General features: G+C 45.3%; 1 protein-coding gene and 1 pseudogene across 1 annotated transcript; both read left to right on the top strand.

The window, feature by feature from the left end:
• The first annotated feature begins 305 nt into the window (after nucleotides 1-305).
• Nucleotides 306-1,482, top strand: LOC125519279 (BTB/POZ and MATH domain-containing protein 2-like; annotated as a pseudogene).
• A 4,869-nt stretch (nucleotides 1,483-6,351) lies between these two features.
• On the top strand, nucleotides 6,352-8,117 carry LOC125524883 (putative cis-zeatin O-glucosyltransferase). The gene has a single exon (XM_048689917.2). The coding sequence runs from the start codon at nucleotides 6,389-6,391 to the stop codon at nucleotides 7,973-7,975; it is 1,587 nt and encodes a 528-aa protein (XP_048545874.1). The 5' UTR covers nucleotides 6,352-6,388; the 3' UTR covers nucleotides 7,976-8,117.
• Nucleotides 8,118-19,030: the final 10,913 nt, after the last annotated feature.

Here is a 19,030-nt window from a genome sequence, read left to right as displayed (position 1 = left end):
ATGTGATAGACGTCAGGTGCCTAAAATTGTTTCTTGGATCATCCGGTCCCTCACGCGCCCTGCGCCCAAGCCTAAAACGGGGTGGCCGCGCAGCCACCCGACGAGGGAGAGCCAGGACATTACCGGAAACAGGGAGAACGTGAGAGGAAGAGGGTTGAGGCTCGCGCATAACCGTGCGTACGTATAACACGCGCATGCATGCAGCTTGCGATTTGCCGCACATCCAACTCCGGCCATCTACACAAGCTAGCGGGTAGCGGCGGCCGTCTCCTTGGTCGACGTCCACGTACGCGCTCCAGTCATACATGCCGATCTCCGCTGCCTTTTCCGCCCTGCGTGCCGCTGGCCGGCAGCAGCTCTCCGCTTCAAGCATCGGCGCGAGGCAGGCGACCGGCTCCCACATGTTCCGGATCGACGGGCAACTCGGGAAGATGGCGGCCAACGGCGCTAAGGTGGGAGTGAGATCAGGCACGTTCCGCGTGGGCGGCCACGAGTGGCGTCTCGTATGCTACCCAAACGGCAACGGGAAGGAGTACGAGGGGTACATGTCCCTCTTCCTCGAGCATGCCAGCCACGAGAGGACCGGGGATGCCACGGCCAAGGCCCAGCTGAGCATACTCGACCGGGCCTGGAAGCCGAGCTACACTCGAGAGTCGAGACATAGCCAAGACCCGCTTCTTCTCGAGTAACCTCAGCTGGGGCACGCGGGGCTTCGTGAAACACCAGGATCTGGACGAGCTAATAACGAAGAAGCATCTCAATCTCAAGCAAGGACGGCTGCCTGACTGTCCTGTGCGACGTCACCGTCACCGTCGCCGAGCTGCGTACCGAAGAAGACCACGTCGAGGCTGCCGCACCGGTGGTGCCTCCGTTCGGATTGCCCGGGCAACTCGGGGAAGCCATCTGGAACAAGAAGGGGATGGACGTGCAGATCGAGGTCGGCGGGGAGAGACGCTCCCGGCGCACCGGCGGATACTCGAGGCCGGGTCACCCGTCTTCAAGGCGGACCTCTCGCTCGCCTCGGCCACCGCCGGCGACAGCAGCGACACCACCGTACTGCGCGTCGACGACATGGACGCCGAGGTGTTCAAGGCCCTGCCACAGTTCATCTACACGGACTCGCCTCCCGTGATCCTGTCGGCGTGGATGGCGGAGAGGCTGCTCGTCGCGGTGGACAGGTACAAGGTGGAAGAACTGAAGCTCCTCTGCGAGGACGCGTTGTGCTGGCACGTCAACATGAGCTCCATGGCTGTCAGTCTAGCATTGGCGGAGAAGCATGATTGCTCCGTGCTGAGGGCGGCATGCATCCAGTTCCTCTCTTCTCCGGGGAACCTGGAAACATTCATGGCATCGGATGGGTTTGAGAAGCTAAGGACATGTTGCCCTTGCCCCTCTGCTCTCATGGAGCTTCTCCTGAAGAAGATTACAATATAGGAGCAACTAAGGATTAGGAATCGTCTACCAGCTAGATATACGAAGTGATGTCGATTAGATTGTCTCGGGTAGAGTAGAGGCTTGATTCAATGAGCTATAGTCTGCGTGCCTCGTGCTGCAAACTCTATGTTTTACACAATAAACTCTGTTTTTTTCTCTGTTATAAGTGATTATCAATTCTTTCTCTTATCGATTTTTTTCATTAAATCTTCCACCCATCAGATTGTCTAGCCACCGACTCCCATTAATCGTCCTGTTACCCCCAAGAGTAAAATTCCAAGGAGTAGTGATAATTATTTGTAGCATAGGGGCACCCAAAAATTCGCTAATGAAAAAGAAAAGAGTCTGATAGTGAAAATCACACATGGTTGTACTGGCAAGTTAAGGGATCACAACACCCCACCCCTCCCAAGAGAGGAACGCGGCTAATTGAGGGGCAGACGCACCTCGGGCTAGGGACGAGATTATTTTTCCTCTTTTTGGGCGAAGATTTCATATTTACCTATATCTATTACCCAAAATTTCATTTTAGGCAGTCTTAGAAATTGTTGTACCAGCTTTCGGAAAATTATGGCTGAGCGTCAAATATTTGAAACTTTTGGGGGTTTCAAAACTTCACAATTTAAAATTTTTATAACTTCAACTTTTGAGAATTTGAACTTCAGAATTTCAGATAATAAATTTAAAACATTTTAAAAGGTCAAATATTTTAACTTTTAAAAATTCTAGAAACTTCACATGGAGAAAAGCCACACCTACTTCATGGGAAAGGGAAGGAAGGAAGCACACACTTGCGTGCGCTCCCCTACCCATCGGGTCCCAATAGGTAGAGCGTTGCACGAGTGCAACAGGCACCCGTGAGGGATTTAGTTTACCTAGAGTGTTTTAGTAAGATTAAGATTTTTTGTAACATTGTACTATGATTCTTTGTGCTTGAAGACCAAACAACCATTCCTTATTATTAACCAAAAATTGGCATTATATCCTAATCTCTCCATTGACTTTCCTCGAATGCAATTAGTGTAATCAGACCCTCCATTCCATAATTATTGTCATGGTTTGTATTAGTTTTGAACTAAAACCATGGCAAGAATTTTGTAATGGAGGGAGTAAGTATGTAGTGCCGCCCTTGGTTGCGTTCCGTCTAGAGTTATGTTCATCTTCTCTTGATGATCCTAAGGATATTTGTGTTACCTTTTTAAAAAGAAAGAGACAAGCAACGTGCAAGTTGACGGAATTTGTTTTTTTGGTCAGTCAACTGACCAAAAAATTCTATCAGTCGATTTGCTTGCAGATTCCTACTCGATAGTTTCTATTGGAGCACGTCACCCCTACCAGTTACTCCCACATGAATAGCTCCCGAGCTCCATCTCTCTGTAACAACTTCTCGTGTTCTCATGTGTCATTATTGCATGCACTGGTTTAGTGGAGTTAGCTTCGGTAGTAGTTAAATCATGGCCGCACCTACGTGTTCATGGATCAGTATATATGTACACTTTGATTGACTGAAGTGCAATTCTAGTCTATTTCGTGTCCTTCCCTCTCACAGTTTCTATGTACTAGTTGCTCACTTCATCACCGAGTTATAGCTCAGGATACGTTGGACATTGACATTCATGCATAGGGCTGGTACTTGTTTTAGGCGTAGATCGGTGTAACACCCCCAGTATCATGCTACAGTAACCCGCAAAAAAATCATACTACAGTAATCTCTCCTTTAATGATGCCATGTCATCATGTTTAGCAAGCTTAAGTGCCACTTGATAAAAAAAATCAGTTAAATTGAAATTTGTATTGCAAGTCAAATATTTATTTCTTCAAACAGTAAAACTAAAATGCTTGCTTTATTCTATAAATTCTCCTGATCATTTTCATGATGGAACCAACTTTATTTGACTCACAGATAAATCCCTAGGAAATTATAAAGTGATCCAACATCAACTAAAATAGCCTTTTTCAAAATATACAAATGTTTAAGTATTTACAAAACACTTGAAATCTTTTGTGCTAGCTCAAAACATTGCCTACTATTTATGTGACAAGTTTCATATTGAACAAAATTCAAATTGGTATTTATTTTTTAAATGCAAAACAATAAAGAAAATAGAAAAACAAGAAATAAAAAGAGAAAGGCTATTGTGCACTGGACCTAAGTGCACAATGCACTCGGCCCAGCCCAACCTGGGTCTCCTCCCACTACCCGTTACAGTGGGAGGCAGGGGGGCCGTGGCGGCCTTCCGTCGGCCAAGGCCACGCGTCGTCCATCCCCGCCGTCGCCGACGCCTACAAGCTGGCTCCTCCCGCAACCCTTCACCCCCCCCCTTCTCTCTCTCTGGTCCAAGCTCTCCCGAGCCGTCGCCGCGATCCCGCCGCCGCCCCGGCCTCCCCGAGAGCATCCCCGACCCTCCTCTCGGTGAGCCTAAGGGTTAGGAATCGTCTACCAACTAGATATACGAAGTGATGTCGATTAGATTGTCTCGGGTAGAGTAGTGGCATGATTCAATGAGCTATAGTATGCGTGTCTGGTGCTACAACTCTATTATTTGCAACCGGTCACTTTGATACTAGAAGTTGCGGTATACATTGAAGTGATGCAAAAACTTGACTTGAGCGAGCATATACAGTGCTTGTCTCATTTGTATACGGAATATGCGCTTACTAGGTGTGTGGACCCCGCTGTCAGCGGCTCGACCAAGGAGAAGGGGCATGTGGCCTGATTTTTCCAAAAATATTCTAGGAATATTGTCTTTTAAAAAAAGGTCTATGTGGACGTGGCATTTTTCAACTCATTGACCAGCCGGTCCCGCCTGTCACAAACTGACAGCAAAATAGTGGAGCGCCCAGGTTTCGAACCAGCAAACCACGTGCCAAAACTGATGCTCGTCTAAGCACTACGACTCACATTTTCTACTGACTATTGTGGATAACACGGCTATATGTATTTATCGAGTACACGTGTGGAGTTTAAATGGGCTGCAAATATTGCAGCCCATTCTGCAAGAAGTATTTTCTAAAATATTTGTAAAACGAGAGTAAAAAACTTATATATTGAAATATTTATGAGCTATAAATATTATAAAAAAAACGATGATTAGCAAATATATGGCCTGTACTGTATTAAATTAATATAATTAATAGTGATATTTGTGTGTTATAAATTTCAATAATACAAACATTTTAATAATTCTATAATTAACAGCATGAATTATAAATATGCATATATTTATTGAAATGTTTTAATAATTGAAATAATATTTTAGTTGTATTTTATAAGATATTTGTATTGCTCCAAATTATACAAAAAATATAACTCATCGAGTTAATTATATAATTATCTATATGGTTGCATTATTGAAATTTATAACACGCAAATCAGTATTAACTAGTTATTTTTTATATAATACACGGGTGTATATTTTACTGTTTTTATTACTAATCATCGTTTGTTTGTATAATATTTTTATATAATACATGAAGGTATATTTTATATACTTATGTTTTACAAATATCTTTTTAAATAATAGTTAGTGCAATATGGGCGGCAATATTTGCAGCCCATTTAAGCTCCACCTGCGTACTTATTAAATACATATACTGTTATCCACTTTTGTAATTCGAAAATGTAAGACGGAGCGGTTTGATCAGCATGTGTGGTTTGGAACCTAGCGGTATATTTTGACAGGCGGACCTGCTGGTCACAGGGGTGAAGAATGCCACGTCCACGTGAACTTTTTTTGTAAAAAAAATATTCCGAAGTATTTTTTTTTTGTGAAAATGAGGCCACACGCTCACTCTCCTTAGTCCAGTCACTGACAGCGGGGTCCACATGTCTAGTCAGCGTAGATTTCGTATGCAAACGAGATAAGCATTGTATTTGCACGCCCGAGCCAAGTTTCTGCACCACTTTAATGTACGTCACAACTTCTAGCACCAAAGTGATCGTTTGTGCCAAGTTGTAGCACCACCAGTGCAATTGACTCTTTTATTTACTCAAAATGAAGCATCAAATGGACACCAGATGGTTCAGTCTTTCGTAGATTTGAAGATGATATGCTGGCTCAGTCTTTCGTAGATGCGCATAGAGGTAGGGTGTGCGTGTTTGCTTTCATAAAGGTGAGTGTATGCGTGTGTATATGAGTGTCTGCGTCTGTGATGTGTTAAAAAACAATGAGCACACACCCAGCCTCTACATAACTGGATGCACACAGTCAACATCAACCCATATAAAAAATATCCGCAAATAGCAAGGTCATATAGGACCAAAAGTATGCCTAAGCGAGAAAAAAGAAAACCGTGAAGTATCAAATCCGACAAACTACAAAAATGATCATATCCACATCAACCATCTCATGACACCATAAGGACAACGAGGTTCTTCAACAACAACACTTTCAGAAAGAAAGCGACACTCGAGCATCGTCACTGGATCCAACCATCAAAGAACAGAATCAAAGTATTGACCCTAAAAAACTAGTTCGAGCATATCCGATCAATGTCTTGGACAAAGTATTGACTCTTGTTGATAAAAGCAAGAGAGACGATAAAAGCGAGAGAGACTCGCCTTGATTTTCGCTAAACTTCATGTCTGAACTTTGCCGTTTGGTAGTACAGCATCCCACTAGACAGTATGCAAGTGAAAGCGTCAGTGACCACCTACCTCAGGCCTCCTCAGCGGTCAGCACAGCGCCGACAACAGATCCGTCCGATCGCCAGCCCCCACGCCCTCGCAGCTTCTACGATGCCGCCGTCGACGGTTGCCCACGAGGCCACCATCTTTTTGGATGGATCAAGGAAATATCGGACCAGGACTGAACCATTCATCATCTTCTGCTCACTAAAAAACAATTATCTTCCTATTCCAAAAAACTTACTTCACTCACCATGCAACCAGACGCCATTGTTGACCAATCTCTAAGAAATGCTTTGAATAACAAGGTAGATCTGAGCCTACGTCATGCAGCATCTTCTCACAGAACACAAGCGTGGGCGCTACGGATTTGCTTCTTCTCACAGCTTCCGCCATGGCACGCCGCTCATAAATATGCACCGCCGGCCGCCCCTCCGCTCCTCAGCACCACAAACACATCGGCAGGGAGGAAACCCACCGAGTACACTGTACACAGATCCAATGGATATGGAGTCGTCGGTGGCGGTGGTGGCGGTGCCGTTCCCGATGCAGGGCCACCTCAACCAGCTGCTGCACCTGTCGCTGCAGCTCGCGTCCGAGCCGCGCGGGCTGAACCTCGACCTGCACTACGCGGCGCCCGCGGCGCACGTCCGCCAGGCGCGCGCGCGCGTGCACGGCTGGGACGAATCGGCGCTCCGCTCCGTCCACTTCCACGAGCTCGACATCCCCGCGTTCGCCGCCCCGCCGCCCGACCCGGACGCCGCCTCGCCCTTCCCCACCCACATCATGCCCATGTTCGAGGCCTACGTCGCCGGCGCGGCCGCCCCGCTCGCGGCGCTCCTCCGGGACCTCTCCGCGTCCCGCCGCCGCGTCGTCGTCCTGCACGACGTCCTCAACGCCTTCGCCGCCGTCGAGGCGGAGCGGCTGCCCAACGGCAACGGGGAGTCCTTCGGGCTCTACTGCGGCGCCGTGTCGTACATGGTCGGCATGGTGGACGCCGGGCACCGCCTCCTGCGGGACTGCGGCCTCGAGTACGCGCCCATGGACAGGTATGTGTCTAGGGAGTTCATGGAGTGCGCCAAGAGGCAGTCCAGCTTGGCGCGGTCGGTCTCGCGCGGCGGCGGCATGGTCGCCAACACGTGCCGCGCGCTCGAGGGCGAGTTCGTCGACGCCTTCGCCGAGACCCTCGCTGCCGTTGGACAGAGGATCTTCGCCGTCGGGCCGTTGAATCCTCTGCTGGAGCCGGGCCAGATCGACGCGAAGCAGGGGCGGCACGAGTGCCTGGACTGGCTCGACAAGCAGCCGGCGGCGTCGGTGCTCTACGTGTCGTTCGGCTCGACGTCCTCGTTCCGAGGGTCGCAGGTCGCGGAGCTCGCCGCGGCGCTGAAGGGCAGCAAGCAGCGCTTCATCTGGGTGCTGCGCGACGCCGACCGCGGCAGCGTGTCCACGGACGACGCCGACAGCCGTCGGCACGCGAGACTGGCATCCGAGTTCGCTGAGCAGACCAGGGGCACGGGGCTGGTGATCACCGGGTGGGCGCCGCAGCTGGAGATCCTGGCGCACCCGGCCACGGCGGCGTTCATGAGCCACTGCGGCTGGAACTCGACCGTGGAGAGCATGAGCCACGGCAAGCCGATCCTCGCGTGGCCCATGCACTCCGACCAGCCGTGGGACGCGCAGTTCGTCGAGAAATACCTCGGGGCCGGCCTCCTGGTGAGGCCGTGGGAGAAGCACGGCGAGGTGACGCCGGCGGCGATCATACAGCAGGCGATTGAAACGGTGATGGTCGGCGAGGAAGGGCTCGCGATGAGGCGGCGCGCCATGGCGCTCGGGGAGGCCGTTCGCGCCTGCGCGGCTGCAGGCGGCTCATCGCGCAAGGATTTGCAGGATTTCGTTGCTCACCTCACTAGGTGATACTGTATCGTGTGTCTTTTTCTCTTTCTTTTTTCTTTTTCTTTCTTTTTGATAAAACTTGCTCACCTAACTTAGGTGATACGAGTGTAATAAAGAAAACAAATACTCCCTGAGTCTCAAATTAATTGTCGCTGATTTACTACTTCCTCTTTCTAGGTGATACGAGTGTAATAAAGAAAACAAATACTCCCTACATCTCAAATTAATTGTAGCTGATTTAGTACTTCCTCTTTCCTGAAATATAAGGCAAAATAGACTTTGCATGATCTTTGATGTATAAAATGTTTTATTTAGAGCATTTATTATTATTAGAAAAGAAATGGAAATTATTGTGAAAACTAATGATTAGAATAGCGGCAGATAATAAGGATCCACATAAAAGAGTTGTGTAGCTTAATAACATCATACAGACATGCATCATTAACCACTGAGATTGTAGAGCGGGTACTAGTATCGTGGATTGGTGCATTTCAGTTAAAACCCCACGTGGCAAAGCCTTGCGTTAAAATAATACTTGGCGTAGTTATTTTGCTTAAATCATTTTTAGAGTTTTGTATTTTAGGAATGGTATGAAGAATATACAAAGCCCATGAAAGAAAGATCAATGACTCATATAAATTACTTAATGAAAAATGTTCTGAATTTTGACCGCAAATATATATATCAAAGTATATTTGTTCTGGGAATATATATCAAAGTATTTGAATAAGCATATATAAATGGCATCACCGTATTTATCTTTCGAAATAATTTTATTTCATATATCTGTACACTAATTTTATAGACATACAGTAAGTGAAAATCATTGTCAAAATTGTGCAATAAAGACAAAAAAGTCGACCGGTGCCTTATATTTTAGGAGGGAGTGAGTACTAAATTAGTACAAATTTTATAGTAAATCAGCAACATTTATTTTGAGACGGACGGGGTATAATTATAATTTCTATAGCACACAACCATCTCAACCTCTCATTATGTGTCATGGGCTATGGGCCTATAGGAAGTAGTAAAGCTGTTGTGGAGCACGGGTTGCCCCTCCGTTTCGTGGAGGAGCGCTTTACTACTTCCTCCAACACCGAGCTTGAGTACGACATCATATGTGGCAAAGCGATTAAGCAAGAGATAAATTTTATTATATTTAAAAACTCGCAGTATACATCTTACATCAATTTTTCATGCATCTTCTCAACCTGTTGGTGTTAGTTTTTTTTTGTTGTTGAGAAAAACCTGTTGGTGTTAGCTGCTTCTGGGGAGGTCCATGGCGACCCATTGCCACTCCTGTGAAGTGGTGCCTACAGCGCGCCCTCTGTTGGCCGTTTCTACGCTCGGCTTAGGAACAGATTCGTTCCCGGAAAAACACACAAGGAAAATCGGCAGAACGAGGTATCGATGTCAGGCCACACTCACCTGTAATTCCTTAGTTTAACCACTACAGCTTAGAGCGCTAGTGAACAAAAATTAACGCAGACTGCATTAGAACTAATGCAACCACGCTATTTATTACTCACCATTTACTATACCACTAATATTTTTGAGTTATTTGAAAATTATTTAGAAAATATCAAATTTTCTAATAAGAAAACAGTTCGTTAAATTTTGAAAACAGTTCCCGAATTTCTAGAAAGTCCATCAATTTGTTAAAAAGTTCATCAGATTTGATAAAAGTTCACTGATTTTGAAAAAAGTTCATTGTATTTAAAAAAGTTCATCGATTTAGAAAAAAAGTGCATTCTATTTGAAATAGGCCATCGATTTTGAAAAAAGTTCATCGAATTTGAAAAATAGTTCATCGGATTTGAAAAAAGTTCACTGATTTTGGAAAAAAAAACTTTATCAAATTTGAAAAAAGTCCAGCAATTTAAAAAAAAGTTCACCGATTTTGTAGAAAAGTTCGTCCATATGAGAAAAAAGTTCATCGGATTTGAAAAAAGTTCACAGGTTTTGAGAAAGTTCGTCGATGTTCAAAAAAGATCTTGATTTTGAATAAAAAGTTCATCAATTTTGAAAAAAAATTCACCAAAGTTGAAAAAAGTTCACCGATTTGAAAAAAATTCATCCAATTTGAATTAGTTTGTGCATAAAAAGTAAAGAAAGAAGAAAAAATGTGAAAAAAGAAACAGAAAAAACTAAAACGAAAAATAGGTCTAGAAAAAACACACAACAAGAAAGAAAAACGCTTGACAAAGTATAAAAGATGAAAAGGAAGGGAATTTGCCACGATGGGTTGTCTTTCCCGGTTGGTTGATGCGAGTTGAACTTACACCGAATCTCTTTAGCACTCATTTTTGCATATTAGGCCGGAATAAAAAGGTGTGAGATGGGCCGGCCCAACGCGGGAGCGCTACAGGTGTCCATTAGCGAAAATGCCCTATGACTGACGCCTGCAGCGTCAAATAGGGTTTGCCGACACTACCGGCCTATTCTTCGATGAAGCCTTTGTTTTTTTAGGGGGTAAAGCCACTTTATTCAAACTCCACAGAGAGTGGGATACAAGTTTGATCATGCGGCTGGCCAAGCCACACATGACGCCCCTGAGCTAAAGACAAAGCAAATTTAGCTAACTTATGAGCTTCGAAATTACACTGACGACTTTTAAGAGTAAAGGTACAAGAGAGTGGTGACGATCGAGAGATGATTTTTGTGATGATGGCTAGGTCCTTGGTTTCCTTTGGCAATGTCCCCAATCACCTGCTCGCAATCAGACGCCACAACGAAGCGTTGCATATTGAGATCATCTGCCAAGGCAATGGCCTCACGACATGCCATCACCTCAAGTGTGGCTGGATCCCAAATTCCTGGAATGACTAGGGCCGAGCTGCCCAAAAACATGCCCTGGCGATCCCTGTATACGGCTATAGCCATTCCTCCTCTACGGGTGCGCACTCCGGCGTCAACATGAATTTTGGCATAGTTTGCTGGAGGTGCCCTCGGCCTCCGGGTTGATGTACTTGTACTCACCGTAGCAGCCCGTGTAGCAGCCCGTGTAGGATTGGAGGCACGAATAGCTTCCAAATCTGCAATAAACCGACTAATGAACAATTGTATTGCATGTGGTGTTTGGAATATAGCCTCATGAATGGCCTTTCGTCGAGATGTCCATATCGCCCATAGGGTCACCACCATTAAGACAAATTTCTCATGCGATAAGGAATCAAGAAGTCTGAAGAGCCAGTTCTTTGCTCTTGTTTCTGTGGAAGCTGCCAAAGTGCAACTCAGTTCCTCGTCAACCAATGCCCAAGTTCATCTGGATACTGTATATTCTAGGAGGGAATGCCGCCATGAATCCTGAGCCCCACAGAAGCTGCAGGTACTTGTTGTCGACATATGACGGTGTGCTCTGACATCCTCAGTAGGTAAAGATTGCTTTGACAACCTCCATAAGAACATATGCACTTTAGATGGGACCGCCATCTTCCACAAAGCTTTTCACGATCCTTCATCGGCGCGGGTGCTTGATGATCCCGCTGATCCTTCAAGCCACGCTTCTCTTCTCTGCCTCGTCGCAACGAGCATATTGTAGGCCGAGCGTACTGAGAATTGGCCATTTTGGTCATGTGCCCATCTCCAAAAATCATGCATCACTAGTAGAAAACAGGGCTTTGGTCCAGGCCGGGTCAGCCCATTAGTCCCGATTCAGTCTAGAACCGGGACCAATGTGGGCATTGGTCCCAGTTCGTGAGCCCAGGGGGGCGGCCGGGCCACGTGGGCCATTGGTCCCGGTTCATCTGGACCTTTTGGTCCCGGTTGGTGGGATGAACCGGGACCAATGGGCCTCGCTCTTGGCCCACCACCATTGGTCCCGGTTGGTGGCTTGAACCGGGACCAAAGGCTCCCCTTTAGTCCCGGCTCATGTCACCAACCGGGACCAATGAGGTGCCTATATATACCCCCTCGCGCAAGAGCAGAGCACAGTGCTCTGTTTTTTCTGGCCGAGGGGGAGGGCTTTGTGGTGCTCTAGCTCACCTCCTATGCACATGAGGTGTTCCATGGAATGCCCGAGCCACACTACTTAAGCTTTCTCCTCTCGAAGCTCGACCTCCAAGCTCCATTTTCCTCGAGATTTGTCTAGATTTAGCGGTCCGTCACGCCCCGTCCCCGTCTTCACCGCCGTCGATCACCCGCGCCGATCTCATCACTGACACCACCGTGGTGAGCCTCTTGTTCTTATCTTCTTTCTGAAAGGAAAAATATTCTTACTTGTATGTTTAGATAGATACTTGTATCATTTTCTTACATTTATTATTGCATCTTATATAGTGCGATGGTTTTGGTATCCGCCCCCGTCGGCCCTCGTCCTGTCTATGATTCGGATGTGGTATGTATATTATCTTTATAACTATTGGTTCATTTATTGTTTATGAAAATTATGCCGACCAACGTGACATAGATTTTATTTATCTAGGATGTATGTGAATCGAAAATGCCAACCGACCCTATTGTCGAGAGGTTAAATTTAGTTGAAGAAGAAAACAATTTGTTGAAGGAAAAAATAAAAAAAATTGAGGAGGAGAAGATGATATTGGAGTTGCATGTTGCGGATGTCGTCGATGATCACAAGATCAAGGTGGATGCAATGCGCTTGAAGATTAGAAAGATTAGAAAATATGCCATTCATACCGAGGCTTGGTATCATTATGCCGTTGGATCAATTGTTACCTTGGTTGCGATTATGATCGCATTTGTTTTCGCATTGAAATGTTTTACATAGTTTCAATGTATGGTTTAATTAATTAGATGCTCTGGAGAGCTATATGTTGTTAGATGAGAACTATGTATGCACTTTGGTTTTAATGTGATGATGAACTTCTATTAATTTGGACACTTAATTATATATAATGCACGCAGATGAACCGGCAATGGATGTATGGTGACAGACACACCCGCGAGTACATTAAGGGCGTGCATGAGTTTCTCGATGCGGCTGAGGCAAACAAGCAGAATGGTTTTATGTGTTGTCCATGCACTGAATGTGGGAATACGAGGTCTTACTCTAACCGGAAAATCCTTCACTCCCACCTGCTTTACAAGGGTTTCATGCCACACTATAATGTTTGGACGAGGCACGAAGAAATAGGGGTTATGATGGAAGACGGCGAAGAAGAAGACTACGATGACAACTATGTGCCCGCTGAATACGGTGATGCTGCAACGGGGGGAGCTGGTGAAGATCAAGAGGAACCAGACGATGTGCCCAATGATGCTGCAACGGGTGAAGCTGCTGAAGATCAAGAGGAACCAGATGATGTGCCCGATGATGATGATCTCCGCCGGGTCATTGTCGATGCAAGGACGCAATGCATTAGTCAAAAGGAGAAGCTGAAGTTCGATCGCATGTTAGAGGATCACAAAAAAGGGTTATACCCCAATTGTGAAGATGGCAACAGAAAGCTCGGTACCGTACTGGAATTGCTGCAGTGGAAGGCAGAGAATGCTGTGGCTGACAAAGGATTTGAGAAGCTACTGAAAATATTGAAGAAGAAGCTTCCAAAGGATAACGAATTGCCCGACAGTACATACGCAGCAAAGAAGGTCGTATGCCCTCTAGGATTGGAGGTGGAGAAGATACATGCATGCCCTAATGACTGCATCCTCTACCGCGGTGCATACAAGGATCTGAACGCATGCCCGGTATGCGGTGCATTGTGGTATAAGATCAGACGAGATGACCCTGGTGATGTTGACGGCGAGCCCCCCAGGAAGAGGGTTCCTGCGAAGGTGATGTGGTATGCTCCTATAATACCACGGTTGAAACGTCTGTTCAAAAACGAAGAGCATGCCAAGTTGATGCGATGGCACAGTGAGAACCGAAAGAAAGATGGGAAGTTGAGAGCACCCGCTGATGGGTCGCAGTGGAGAAAAATCGAGAGAAAGTACTGGGATGAGTTTGCAAAGGACCCAAGGAATGTATGGTTTGCTTTAAGCGCGGATGGCATTAATCCTTTCGGGGAGCAGAGCAGCAATCACAGCACCTGGCCCGTGACTCTATGTATGTATAACCTTCCTCCTTGGATGTGCATGAAGTGGAAGTTCATTATGATGCCAGTTCTCATCCAAGGCCCTAAGCAACCCGGCAACGAAATTGATGTGTACCTAAGGCCATTAGTTCAAGAACTTTTACAGCTGTGGAATGAAAACGGTGTACGTACGTGGGATGAGCACAGCCAGGAGGAATTTAACCTTAAGGCGTTGCTGTTCGTGACCATCAACGATTGGCCCGCTCTCAGTAACCTTTCAAGACAGACAAACAAAGGATACCACGCATGCACGCACTGTTTAGATGACACTGAAAGTATATACCTAGACAAATGCAGGAAGAATGTGTACCTGGGCCATCGTCGATTTCTTCCGACCAACCATCAATGTCAAAAGAAAGGCAAGCATTTCAAAGGCGAGGCAGATCACCGGAAGAAGCCCGCATGCGCACCGGTGATCACGTGCTTGCTATGGTCAATGATTTACACTACGTAATCTTTGGAAAGGGTCCCGGTGGACTAGCTGTTCCGAATGACGCTGAGGGACACGCACCCATGTGGAAGAAGAAATCTATATTTTGGGACCTACCCTACTGGAAAGGCCTAGAGGTCCGCTCCTCAATCGACGTGATGCACATGACGAAGAACCTTTGCGTGAACCTGCTAGGCTTCTTGGGCGTGTATGGGAAGACAAAAGATACACCTGAGGCACGGGAGGACCTGCAACGTTTGCACGAAAAAGATGGCATGCCTCCGAAGCAGTATAAAGGTCCTGCCAGCTACGCTCTTACGAAAGAAGAGAAAGAAATCTTCTTGGAATGCCTGCTCAGTATGAAGGTCACGACTGGCTTCTCGTCGAATATAAAGGGAATAATAAATATGCCAGAGAAAAAGTTTCATAACCTAAAGTCTCATGACTGCCACATGATTATGACGCAACTGCTTCCGGTTGCATTGAGGGGGCTTCTACCGGAAAACGTTCGATTAGCCATTGTGAAGCTATGTGCATTCCTCAATGCAATCTCTCAGAAGGTGATCGATCCAGAAATCGTACCAAGGCTAAGGAGTGATGTGGCGCAATGTCTTGTCAGTTTCGAGCTGGTGTTCCCACCATCCTTCTTCAATATCATGACACACGTCCTAGTTCATCTAGTCGACGAGATTATCATCCTGGGGCCCGTATTTCTACACAATATGTTCCCCTTTGAGAGGTTCATGGGAGTCCTAAAAAAATATGTCCGTAATCGCGCTAGGCCAGAAGGAAGCATCTCCATGGGCCATCAAACAGAGGATGTTATCGGGTTTTGTGTTGACTTCATTCCTGGCCTTAACAAGATAGGTCTCCCTAAATCGCGGTATGAGGGGAGACTAACTGGAAAAGGCACTCTTGGAAGAGACTCAATAATATGAAGGGACGTATATTCTTGGTCTCAAGCACACTACACAGTTCTACAAAACTCTACCTTGGTGACCCCGTATGTCGATGAACACAAGTACAGTCTGCGCTCCAAACACCCGGAGCAGTGCGACGACTGGATTACACATGAACACATCAGGACTTTCAGCAGTTGGTTGGAAACACGTCTCAGAGGTGACAACACTGTTTGTGATGAGTTGTACTTGTTGTCCAGGGGACCATCTTTGACTGTATTGACTTACAAAGGATACGAGATAAATGTGAATACATTTTACACGATCGCCCAAGATCAAAAGAGCACCAACCAAAACAGCAGTGTCCGCTTTGATGCAGCAACCGAGAGCGGAAAAGATACATATTATGGTTACATAGTGGACATATGGGAATTTGACTACGGACCTAATTTTAAGGTCCCTTTGTTTAAGTGCAAATGGGTCAATCTGTTAGGCGGCGGGGTACAGGTAGACCCACAGTACGGAATGACAACAGTGGATCTGAAAAATCTTGGGTACACTGACTAACCGTTCGTCCTAGCCAATGATGTGGCACAGGTTATCTATGTGAAGGACATGTCTACCAAACCGAGAAAAAGAAAAGATAAGGAAGCGAATACATCATACGATGAGCCAAAGCGCCACATAGTTCTTTCAGGAAAAAGGGACATCCTGGGAGTGGACGGCAAGACAGACATGTCTGAAGATTATAAAAAGTTTCATGAAATTCCTCCCTTCAATGTCAAGGCTGACCCAAGCATCCTGATAAACAATGAAGATTATCCATGGTTACGGCGCAATAAGCAAATGACACAAGCGAAGAAAAAGTGAACACTTTCTCCCGCAACTATTATGATGATACCATGCCAAATTTGTAACAAACGAGTATGCTATGCCAACTTTTTCAGAGTTCATTTGAAAACTATGAATTTAGGTCGAATTTTCTCTATAGGTGCATCTATGTTCAAATTTTAACTATTCAAATTTGAAAACTAATGGCACTAACAGAAAGTTTATATTTTTTCTAAAACTAATGGCACTAACAGAAAGTTTATAATTTTGCTGACCTAAAAGCAAAAAGAATTAAAAAATAAAGCAAAAAACAAAAGAAAATAAATAATACAGAAACAAAACAAAAAAAACTGGAAAAAAATAAAAATAGCAACAATAAGTATTTTGTTGTAAGTAGAAACAAAATAAAATAAATAAAGCAACAAAGAAAACAAAAAAACTAAAAAAGTGTTTTCAAATTTGAAAACTAATGGCACTAACAGAAAGTTTATAATTTTTCTAAAACTAAAAGCAAAAAGAATTAAAAAATAAAGCAAAAAACAAAAGGAAATAAATAATGCAGAAAACAAAACAAAAAAACTGGAAAAAATAGGGCTCACCCCTATAATATTTGTTATGACTAACTAAAATTACCAAATTGAGTATAATGATAAAACACGGTAATATTAAATAGCAGGAAAAAGATTGACTCAAAAATCAATTTTTATAGTAAAGTTATTCATAAACTAGTGATTCACACAAATTTTAAAAAAATCAAATTTAAACTATTCAAATTTTAAAACTAATGGCACTAACAGAAAGTTTATAATTTTTGTGACCTAAAATAAAAAAGAAATCACTACAAAACTATAAGTATTTAGTTCTAAGTAGAAACAAAAAAAACAAAAAAACAAAAAAAGTGCCACCTACTGGGCCCCCACGGCCTGAATACGACTAGAAACCCTACCATGGGCCAGGATTCAGACCCGCGGGAGGCCCAGTAGGCCCACAGGCACAGATTGCAGTGTTAGGCCCGAAAGCCTGCTTTAGAGAGGAGCTCGAGAGGGAAGGCACACCGCACCTTATAAACAGGTGCGCCTCCCTCTCAACTAGCGAGGTGGGACTAAATATTTGGGTTCGGGGCAGCACAGGCCTTTGGTCCCGGTTGGTGGCACCAACCGGAACTAAAGGGGGGCATTAGTCCCGGGTCGTAGCACCAACCGGGACTAATGCCCCCCTTTAGTCCCGGTTGGTGCCACCAACCGGGACCAAAGGCCGCCGCTTCCCGCCCTTTGGGCTGCTGAAAAGAGGCCTTTGGTCCCGGTTGGTGGCACCAACCGGGACTAAAGGGGGGCATTAGTCCCGGTTTGTGCCACGAACCGGGACCAATGCTCTTGCTATATATACAGCACTTTGCAGTTTTCGCCAAAATCCATCTGTTTCTTCTCGCCCCGACGCCTTCTGCTCCTCGTCGCCGTCGCCGTCGAGCCCTGCCCCGACGCCGTCAGGCTGGTCCACCTCGCCGTCGCCGCCGCCGAGCCACTGCCCCGACACCGTCGCCGCGCCCGCCGCCCCTGCCGGCCCCGACACCATAGCCGTCGCCGCGCGCGCCGCCCCTGCCCCGACCCCGTCACCGTCACCGCGCGCGCCACCCGTTCCCCGACCCCGTCGTCGTCGCCGCGCGCGCCGCCCCTTCCTCGACCCCATCGCCGTCGCCGCGCGCGCCGCCCCTTCCCCAACCCCGTCGCCGTCGCCCCGACCACACGCCGCCACCTTCGGTCCGGCCGCCGGTGCCCTTTCCTATTATTTTTTTCATTATTATAAAAATGTGCATATATGTATATGTTCTCTGTGTATATATGTTCATATATGCAAAAGTTAGATTCTAGAAAAACTTTATATATGCAAAAATTTATATATGCAAAAATTTATACATATATGCAAGTATATATGTATTTTATATATGCAAAAATTTATATATCTAGCTAGGAAGAAGGAAGAAAGGAAGAAGAAGAAAAACTTATGTATGAGAAATGTATGTATGTATAGATGTATGTATGTGGATACATGAGGGGGGTCGATATACCCCCTCTCCGATAGCATTTTTGTGCATTTTAGGTTAGTGTATATATATGTTGATGTATATATGCAAAAGATAGATTTTTAGAAAAAAATACTATTTTTTCTGTTGATGATATGATGATGTTTTTTTTCATATATGTATTAATTTTTTTAAGTTGTTAGTAGATATCGATTTTAGGTTAGTGCATTTTATCACTGATTTTAGGTTAGTTGATCGATTTAGTGCATTTTATGTTTGTTGCATTTTAGGTTAGTGCATTTTATGTTAGTGGAGAGGAAAAAGTAAAATAAGGAAAAGGAAAATAAGTAGAGAAAGAAGGAGAAGACGAGGAGAGGAAGAAGAGGAAGAAGAAGAAAAAAAGAGGAGAAGAAGAAGGAATAGAGGAGCTTCTGATTTTTTTTGTCCATATAGAAGGTGTTTGATGAAATGCTAGATGTTTTTTTCGTATGATGTTTTTTTCATATATGTATTCATTTTTTTTAATTTAGGTTGTTAATTAGTAGATATCGATTTTAGGTTAGTGTAGAGGAAAAAGTAAAATAAGGAAAAGGAAGAAAAGAGGAAGAAGGAAGAAGGAAGAAGAAGAAGAAGAAAAGGAAGGAGTGGAAAAAGGAAAATAAGAAGAGGAAGACTTCATGGATATATGCTAAAGAAAACGAGGGGGGTGATAGATGATGATGAGGGGTCGAGAGTGGGACGAGAGGTCGAGAGGTGTCGAGGGGAGAAAAAAAATGTTATCAGGGACGAGGGTCGTCGAGGGGTCGAGAGAGGGACGAGGGGTCGAGAGAACTAAATAAGAAGAAGAAGAGGAGAGGAAGA

This window comes from Triticum urartu, chromosome 7A, assembly GCF_056163025.1.
Source record: "Triticum urartu cultivar PI428250 chromosome 7A, HENAU_Tu73, whole genome shotgun sequence".
NCBI lineage: Eukaryota > Viridiplantae > Streptophyta > Magnoliopsida > Poales > Poaceae > Triticum > Triticum urartu.
The sequence above is the reverse complement of the archived record's forward strand: the minus strand, read 5'-3'. Positions and strand labels throughout refer to the sequence as shown.

Excerpts from the sequence above, each read along its gene's own strand:
- LOC125524883 (XM_048689917.2), top strand. The coding sequence starts at position 6,389 with ATGCAGCATCTTCTCACAGAACACAAGCGTGGGCGCTACGGATTTGCT.